We start from the raw sequence: 9,288 nt of genomic DNA, 5'->3' as shown, positions 1-9,288 counted from the left end.
TACGACAAGGCTGGAGGTGTCGATCAGCCGCGAAGGAGCAGCAAGGGAGTTCCCCGCTTTTATGTCTTGCCTCAACTGAAAAATAGTCCGAAAAAAGAATGTACAGTTAAATATGTGAAAAGCATTCCACAAAAAATGCTTTATAGGGCGGACTAAAACGCCACTCACTCAGAAGCTGACGAACTGGTTTTAAGACGAGCGAACGCTGTATTCACGGGATGGAGGTGGCTACAGCTCGAGTGTCGAGTTCGCGGGGATCTATGCTAGCCGACACTGCGGCTTTTGCGTTGCGACGAAAAATACTCCAAGAAAAGTATTGCATTATTTGGAAGACACAAGTTGGGACAAAAGGTGTGTCTTCCTTTCCATTCAAGCCTGTCTCGTCCGAATTGGAAACTATCTGGCGTACCGAGGTGCATGTGCACTTGTCAAACTCACTTAAACTTGCACGACAGGTTGGTAAAATGCGTGCAGCTCCATCGCTGGCGCCCAGTACACAGCTGTCAGTCTTGCTGCTCGAGAAGAGCTCGACATCTTCTGGAGACCGCTTGAACTGTGTACTTTTGCTGGGCACCGCCTGGTGAAAGTAACTTTTCACGCTGTCGGGTTCAGGGTTCGGCGTAGCACTCTCGTTGAGTCGGATATGAGAGCCAACCATTCCGTCGGTTGGCTGCAAGACGCAGCGCTCCCGAAGCCGGACGACACGGGCTCAATCAGCTCATTCTGCCTTTTACCTCCGGCACAACAAGTTTCGTAGCTTCTACAGTTAGTTCATTCGCCATCAGCACCCATGGTCCGCCGCGCTACGCTCCAACTCCAAGGCTAGCTCTTCCTGCTGCCCGAGCATGTTGACGGCATCGCGGAGTACCCGTTCTACGCGACGGTGACTGCGCTCACGTCGGAGACAGCGACCATTCGATCCCTCGGTCTCGATGACCCAATCATCTGCAGCATCGATACCGAGGTGGCTCGCACGCTCACGGTCTCGAAAGTCGAAGCAACCCGAACTCGACAGCGTCAGCTGCTCCGCCAGGCTGCATGGACCGAGTCAGCAGCTCGCTTCTGGCATGGCCAAGTTGTCGGCATGGACGGCCGTCTTGCTCGGCTTCAACTGGAAGACCGGGTGGTTCTCGTTGAACCAGCACGGCTTACCCCCGTCGCACCCGTGGTGGCGCTACTGCTCCTTCGTGTTCCATTACACGCCTCCATGACGCGCGATGGCTTAACGGACATGCAAACTACGATACTCGCCCGGATATTGGACGGAAGCGCCGGCGCGCCGGCATCCAATGCCATCCCGACCATTTTGGATGGCTTGGTTCAACCGTCTGATATGCCTGCTGGGCAGTCGACGCGACATTGGATCGACCCGCGTACTGGCGACCCATGCACGTTTCAACTTCAGCACGTGGTCGACTACGCGTTCGTCGTAGACGGCAACCAGCCTGCCCCAACCGCTCTACGGCTGACTGTTGGCCCGTCGTTTTGTCGGGCTCCTTCAACCCGTGACCAAGCACCTGCCCCCACATCCTCACGTGACCGCGACCCCGCGCAGCACGACATCTATGGAACAAGCCAATAGCATTATTTCGTTGTTTGCTGATGAGGAACCTTCCAGTCCAGACCAACTAGGCCAGGCCAGCGCGCGCCACAGCCACGCTGCTTTGGCTGCTGCATCTGCCCCAGTCAATTCGGCCACATTTGCACCAGTCTCGGAGGTCTCTATTCCGCTCGCTGCGGCAGCCGGCTGCGAGCCGAATCTATCCAGCCGTCCCTCAGCGTCACTAGATGCGCGCATCATGGAACAGCTCCTAAACCAGCCCGAGCTCCTCGCCCGCTTTGTCCAAGTGATTTCGACCGCAATATCAGCACGCTCAGGGCCCCCGGTCTCCGTTGCCGAGCCAGCCAAACGGTCCAAGTACGCGTTCTCCCCGACGGCGGTGCAGGTCACTGTGCACGAACGTATCACTGCTCCAGAACACAGAGGTAAGGCTCCCTCTATCTTCGTTGAGACGGTTGTGTATGCGGTTGCTGTGCGGTTCCAGCCCCACCCGGGAGTGATCATCAGGTTGTACGACTTTCACTTCGGCATGTTCGGCCTGTCCATTCTTCATTTCGCACTCTTTGGAGTTCAGCAACGAATGACATGGCTCAACGCAGGAGGCGCAAACATGCAAAACTTTTCGGCCGCTGTAACAGCTCCCAGACCACCCGTGCCATCGTCAATGGGTGACCTGGTGGACGCGGCTAGGATGCTTTGCCGTTATGGGCAGGAGTTCTTTGCGCAGCCAGTGCGCGATGTTCTCGAAGCACTGCTCGATTTTGCCCAACAGCTCGACGGTTGGCGCACCTGGACGACACCAGACCTCTCTCATCTCGTGTTTTGGGTGAACTCCGTATTAGAGCAGTTCCGATCTCTCGTTCACTCAAGCAACGGAGATGTCCACGCGTCAAGCGTGCAAACCATCACCCGGCTCTCTCAACGATGGCGAACTGCAGAACCTCATGCATGCACTATCTCGTCGCTCTACTCAGGATTCGCAGCGTCACAGCTCGCGTGAGCGGCCTCCAATGACGACTACACAGCGTGATCGAGGCAACCAACGACAATCTCGCATTCCGCCGGCCATCTTCGACCTAATTCCGACCCACAATGGACTTCCTGTCTGTCTTCGCTACCTGTCAGCAATGGGTTGTCCCTCAGGCTCGTCGAATCGCTGCGTCTACGGCGCTCGCGCTCACGCGGCCCCAGACACTTTGGACGTTCGAGTAAAAGGTCATATTCTCCAGCGGATGGGCGGCCTCAGCGAGCGGTTCGCGCATCTTTGAAGGCGCCGTAGCAGCCCCTGGCTCCAGCTGCTTGGGCAGTCAGCGAGCCCAGAGAGCACCCCCAACGCGCCACCAGAGTCAACGATCGAGTCAAACGCCGTAGACGCCGGTGTCGTACAAGTCTATCGTAACATCGCACCAGTCGGAATGTCGCTTGTTTTGGCTGCCCGCGTACGAGCCTGCCTGTCGTCACGCCTTCGACGTTACCAGCTACTACACGCAATTTCGTGGCATCGCTCTATTGGGACAGAACCTACTGGTGCAAGGCAACTCTGCACGGAGAACGGGCTCAGCGAACAGCAGGCGGTGACCAACCACTGCAAGCGGCTCCATTTATCTCTGGCCGACACTGTGCGTCAGCGGCGAGGAGAGATGGGCGATGATCCTCGCCCAAACAAGGGCCTCGACCCCGAACGATTGCAGTTTGTTCTACAAGGCTATCAATACACCACCGAGCTCGTCGCGATCGCACGCAGTGGCATCGTCCCCACCTGGAAGGTTGAGCTGCCACAAGCCCGAACGCCGCCCAAGAACCATAACTCGGCTCGACTGTTCAAGAAAGCACTCCTACGGAGCATTCGCCAAGGCCAAGCCGATGGAACGTATTTGGTGGTCAGCTTATCGATACTCGAACAGTGGAAGAACATCCATGCAGCCCATTCGGTGCGGTAGAGAAAGAAGGGAGTGGAGCCTTTGGTCGAAGTCCGCCCAATTCACGATCTCAGCCATCCGAACACAGCGTCCACGAATGCGTACTTCGATACTACCTGCCTACCCGACATCAATTACGTCAGTGTGGTCGCCATTGCTCGAAGAATCGAAGAACTGGCCAGAACTCAGCCAGGTATCGCGATAAAAATTCTTAAGGGAGACGTCAAACGAGCTTACTGCCATCTCATGCTTCACGCCGAGCACGTCGGCTGGATGGGTGCTACCTTCCCAGACGAAGACGCCCTCGTGATCAATCTCGCGGCCCCGTTCGGGTGGTCCGGTTCCCCAGCCTTTTACAGTGCTTTCGGGCGCGCCATTTCCTGGTTGGTGAGCGCCAACTCTCCTGCATCAGTGTCTGAAAGCTCTGATAACGAAGCCTTCTTCGGGTACGAGTGGGTGGATGATCACATCCTCGTCGAGCCCGACCGTGATTCCCGTCTCGAGCTCGCTGAGGCAACACTACGCCTGAGCATGATGGCCGTTCTTGGACCCGACAGCATCAACGACTCGGAAGTTCTCATCGTGGTCCACCGAGCAGCAAGCACTCGGGCTCATCTGGAATACTGTCGATCTCACAGTAACGATGCCACCCGACAAGATCCAGAAGGGCCTCGATCGTGTTTCCGTATTGCTGTCTTCGACCAAGGTCAACAAACAAGAGCACCAGCAGCTCCTCGGAAGCCTCCGCCACATTACCGCGTGTCTTCGGTCGGCCAAGCCCTTCTTTCAGCAGCTTCGGTCCGTGTGCAATCGGCTTCGCCCGTTTCAATCGGTGCGGCTGAGCGCAGCCTCACGGCGCGACCTACAGTGGTTCCACTACATTCTCTCGCATGGACATCTCGACAAATTGCCGCTGCGTTTCTTCGGAGATCTCCCTAAACCGACGGTCAACTTCTACATGGACGCCTCGAACACCGGCTTGGCAGTACTTCATCCCGCCAGAGACGAGTTCATTCAGCTCCAGTTCGACGAGGAAGAACTACAGCTCATCGCGGATGCAGAAGCGACGGGGTTCAGCATCAACGTTCGCGAGCACTTCTGCATGGCACTCGCAGCTTGGTGTTGGGGACCCCACCTGCATCAAAACTTCAATTACCCTCATGTTGTCTGCTGGAGCGACAATTTATCCGCTGTCTCATGGACCCATCGTCTACACTCCAACAATGTATTCGCCCAAGAGATCAACCGTGCAATAGGGCTTGCTGAGGCCGTCTTCAGATTTCGACTCTCGGCCAGGCACCTCCCGGGAGCAATCAACCGCATGGCAGACGCTGGCTCACGAGCGTGGTCATCACCTTACGCATGTACATGGTCTGCATTTTCTTCTTCGTGGCGCCAGGTTCAAGTGCCCGCGCATTGGAGGCGAATCTACAAGGACTTCTCCGAGAATTGCAGTCCAGCTCACTGGCCAAGTCGTCCGTCAAGAGATACCAGTCATCCTGGAAGCAGTGGTCGCGGTGGTGTGCAGACATGGAGGGTAGTCCGTGGCTGCCGAACGACCCCACAGTCGCATCACGACAGCTTGTTCTCTTCGCAGTGTTCTGCTATCGGTACGGGAATGGGGCATCCGTCTCCAGAGGCAACTCCCTACAGACCATCCAGTCCAAGATCTGTGCAATCGCGTGGTATCATCGATGGGAACTCGGATTTAACATCGGTCTCCTCCCTCACCACGACATGGCAATCAAGGGCATCCAACGGCTCCAACCATCCCCGCAGCCCAAGCAACCATTCACGTTCCCCATGCTTCGAGTCATCCATCAGCAACTCAACTTCAACTCAGCCCATGACCGTGTCTTATGGGAGGCTACGGTCATGGGCTTCTTCTTTCTCTTGAGGCGCAGTGAATATCTTCGTGACGGCGCACATCAATACCAATTCGCAATCCGACGGTCCGACGTGTGTTTCTACGACCGCCAAGGACGACGCTGCGAGCGCAAGCAAAATGTTCATCGAGTCCAGATCAACTTTCGGGGCGGCAAAAATGACCAAGCTGGAGTGGGTGTATCGCGGTCACTAGCTACATCGACAGTCTCGTGGTGCTGTCCCGTACGTGCTGTATGGTACCTCGTGAAACATCACCACTCAGTGAGTCATAACCCCGACGAACTGCTCTGCAAGGTGCAAACGGACAAGTATCTGCAAGTTCGCGACGTTAACCAACGGATCAAGGAAGCTGCCAGCATCACCGGTCAAGACCCACACCGGTACTCGACTCATTCACTAAGGATTGGCGGTGCGACGGCGCTTTTCGCGGCGGGCATCGACAGTATGACGATCAAGTTATTCGGTCGCTGGCGCTCTTCGGCCTACGAGAGGTACACTCGCATCCATGACCGAGTAACCATGACGATGGCGAGCCAAATGGTGAACTCGACGGCCAACGCTTGCTCTCACAGCCACTATCACCAGGGGTAGCCTCCTCGCCACACCCGGGCAGGAGGCAGTGTCAATACATCAAGCTTCGTGCCCCAAGACTAGTGAAATGTGTACTTTTGCTGGGCACCGCCTGGTGAAAGTAACTTTTCACGCTGTCGGGTTCAGGGTTCGGCGTAGCACTCTCGTTGAGTCGGATCTGAGAGCCAACCATTCCATCGGTTGGCTGCAAGACGCAGCGCTCCCGAAGCCGGACGATACGGGCTCAATCAGCTCATTCTGCCTTTTACCTCCGGCACAACAAGTTTCGTAGCTTCTATAGTTAGCTTAACCCTCCTCGCCACACCCGGGCAGGAGGCAGTGTCAATACATCAAGCTTCGTGCCCCAAGACTAGTGAAATGCACGAAAGTGATGCTTCATCTATTTCCCCGTGCACTTCCAGACTGTGATCCTGGCCATGCGTTCTGAGACTCAACCGTAGCCTACGCACGTTCGCACGCGAAGCCTGGGTATTGTCGAGCTCAACGCTTTGGACATCGTGTCCGGTGGCGTGCTTACAAGCAAAAACCTGCAGCTCCAGTTGATTTTTGTCGCTTGACACGAAGCCTCCAACGTAATCTCCAATATCCCATCCGCCGCCAATACTCGCTGCGAGCGATGATATCCCACTAGGCAACACACGAAATACACGGAGGCTATTAGATTCATGGCCAATGTCTCTGGAGACGTTGTAGCTTGACTAAATGATAACATTCCAATCGAACAGCTTTCGCAGTGGCGTCCGCTACCTGGATCAAACGTGGTAGATACACGAATGTCGATGGCCGATAAAACTTGGATCCAGAACACCCACGACAACAGCCCTCCTATCGCATCACGCCCGTGCAAGATGGCACGCACCCCCTCAGTATTCAGAATCCACTGGCACTTCCAGGCGTGACCTTGACCAAAGCACCTCTCGATAGGCCGCCAATTTGAACCCACTTCGTGCTGCGCTCGCTGTTCTCTCCTCACCCCTTTGAAGTATGTAGTATATGCCTCTCGAAGCTGGGCGGAGAATGCCTGATAGACGTGAGGCATTATAAGTCCCGAATGGTTGCCAAGAAGCTTCGAAAGAGACGGCTTTCGTAGACAAAACCCTTCGCACCTGTACACGATTCTGAGGAGGTCACCGGTAGTGTGGCTGGGCTGGGGCCTCGAGGGGTTTGCATTTGAAGTAGCCGTGTCACGTTGCTGAATAGACATTCCATGAACTGAGTGAACTTTTCTCGGGTTTGTTCCTTCGTGGATATCTTGACGTCTGCTTGGTCAGTAACACCATCGACCGATAATGTGGAGACAAATAAGTGCTGTACCTCTGGAGACGCAATTGCATCTAGCAGCAAGGTGACGCTTTGTCGCACCACGCGTTGATCTTCGCTCTCAAATCTCATGCATGGCGAGTCGCCCAAACAAAACCCGGCGGCAATCTGGTGCTGGACGTTTGACAGTACCGACAGCAGGGTCTTCGATGAGCTTGAGCAGTCACCCAAATCTTTGACACAAAGTCCAAGGAACTTACTGGTACAAAGTCCAAAACGAGCAGCACAATCGCCAAATGAAGCACTTTATCATCGAGGGCGGGCTCCTGCCTGCCACGATCGCGCCTCCAGGGAAACAAAGTCTGCACGGTCGTGGGCGAATCCAACGCAGTATCGACTGCCCCGCTCTGCTTAACAATCGTCACTGGTACTTCAGAAGACAAACCGGTTGAACTCAAAGGACTCTGGGGAATATCTCCAGTCTTTGTTTGAGCAACTTGACGATCGGCACCCGTTGCAACTAGCGCACGATCACGCCGTGCTAGCGATTTCGCCGAGCCTTGGCGATGAGATCGTTGGCGTGCTTTAATCGCGAACCTTGGAGACGGGTGGCGGCAAATGACAGTTGTGCACAAGTCCGGCACCTTCCCACGCCGACGCCACTGAAGCTCTTCAGCAACGCCGTGGGCCTGTGTTTGAAGCACGTATGCAATTAATTGGTGCTCGTGGGCTCCCATAGCACCCTTTGCCTCGTAAAACCATTTAGGATGCGAGCTCTTGTTGAAGACGAACAGAATGGTATTCTAGAGTTCCGCCATAGCCACCGCAAAATTAACTCCAGAACTTCAGTCACGCAGCGATCAGGTATAGCGCCACCACTTTACTTTTCCTGCTGGGCGTTACTCTCCGGCTTAGCGATAAACCAATTGCCACTCGATATTTCGACGTTGTGGACTGCTGGGCGGCAGCTGGGAGCGTCAATTTGTCACCCACCTTGAAGGTGGACTTCTGGTTTCTCAGGTCGGATCCACTACTACGGGCTCAAATCTGCTACACACAAGAAGCTCGCCACTTTGACGTAAAGCGGTGGCGTCACCGGAAAAGATCACGAGGAGATGCAGTGAAGATCCATACGTGAACCTCGTCACATGGTCCGGACAGCAGTGCGGAAAGCAGCGCAGCAGCTATAATAAGACAGGCAGACGAGATTTCAGCACAGAATCTACGGTAGAATTGTGTAGCCAAGCACCTTTGTGCATATACTGTAGTGTACCTTGCCTCCTCCGCGTACATTACACGTCAGGATGCGTCATGAATTAGTCTTGGAGTTTGTATGAGAAAGTGCAAACTTTTATGTGGTGCGGACGAACCGAGACGCAAGAAACGACAGGAGACCACGCGGATGTCCGAGTGTGCAGAGCGTAGTTCCGACACTGGGCTGGCTCCGCGCAGCATCGTTAATCTGTGTAGCGAGCAGTATCGCGAAAAGCGGCGTCTAATTTTAGTCCGCACACTGGTAACACACATTCTCCATTGCAGGCGAAGCAGCGATATAAGGAGCTCGAAGGGCTGTCGAAGAAGAAAAAGGATTCACCTCTTCTGGTCCAACGGAGTCGTCGCCCATTCCACCACTGGTGGACCACCAGGCTGGACCATCGTCAATTGTGGAGCCTGAGATGAACTGGAGTCTGAGGAGCTCGCCAGGCAAGGTTTGTATTGCTATCTGTGGGGTATCGTTGTCTTAACACCGTACGCTTTGCAGGCCACTGTGCCTATTGAAAGCCCTTCCCTTCTGCCAGCTCCAGGCAGGCATACAGCAGCCAGCCAGCCGATGAAAACTTTTTCGAGCCTAACCGACCCGCGACGTCGTTGAGGTCAAGTCAAGATGCTGATCGATGCTCCCGGCAAGTCTCCTTTTAGTCCGTCATGAAGGCTGACTGTGTTACGCAGATGTGCAGTATTTAATTTTCCAGGCCATTGACAACTTGCAGCTTCCCTGATGCTCACCTTCGACACCTCCACACTAGCGACGATGTTGGGCGGCGACTCGTTAGTCCCGCACACAGCCAT

The 9,288-nt window shown here is 55.0% G+C and overlaps 3 protein-coding genes across 3 annotated transcripts; 2 read left to right on the top strand and 1 right to left on the bottom strand.

The window, feature by feature from the left end:
• Window positions 1–2,033: 2,033 nt before the first annotated feature.
• PHYSODRAFT_406571 (hypothetical protein) lies at window positions 2,034–2,826 on the top strand (the record flags this gene model as incomplete). Its single annotated transcript, XM_009520017.1, has 2 exons — window positions 2,034–2,441; window positions 2,500–2,826. Coding segments are annotated over 2 exons (735 nt in total), but the record flags the coding sequence as incomplete, so codon positions are not given.
• A 2,289-nt stretch (window positions 2,827–5,115) lies between these two features.
• On the top strand, window positions 5,116–5,598 carry PHYSODRAFT_380907 (hypothetical protein; the record flags this gene model as incomplete). The annotated part of the gene is made up of 1 exon (XM_009520016.1): window positions 5,116–5,598. A coding segment is annotated over one exon (483 nt), but the record flags the coding sequence as incomplete, so codon positions are not given.
• A 689-nt stretch (window positions 5,599–6,287) lies between these two features.
• Window positions 6,288–9,288, bottom strand: PHYSODRAFT_295589 (hypothetical protein; the record flags this gene model as incomplete). Its single annotated transcript, XM_009520015.1, has 8 exons — window positions 6,288–6,656; window positions 6,818–6,933; window positions 7,065–7,392; window positions 7,479–8,021; window positions 8,122–8,248; window positions 8,589–8,680; window positions 8,744–8,941; window positions 9,226–9,288. 8 exons carry the CDS (start codon window positions 9,286–9,288, stop codon window positions 6,288–6,290), a joined length of 1,836 nt encoding a protein of 611 aa, XP_009518310.1.

Source organism: Phytophthora sojae, assembly GCF_000149755.1.
Source record: "Phytophthora sojae unplaced genomic scaffold PHYSOscaffold_2, whole genome shotgun sequence".
Classification (NCBI taxonomy): Eukaryota; Oomycota; class Peronosporomycetes; order Peronosporales; family Peronosporaceae; genus Phytophthora; species Phytophthora sojae.
Note: the sequence above shows the minus strand (reverse complement) of the source record. Positions and strands in the feature narration are given on the sequence as shown.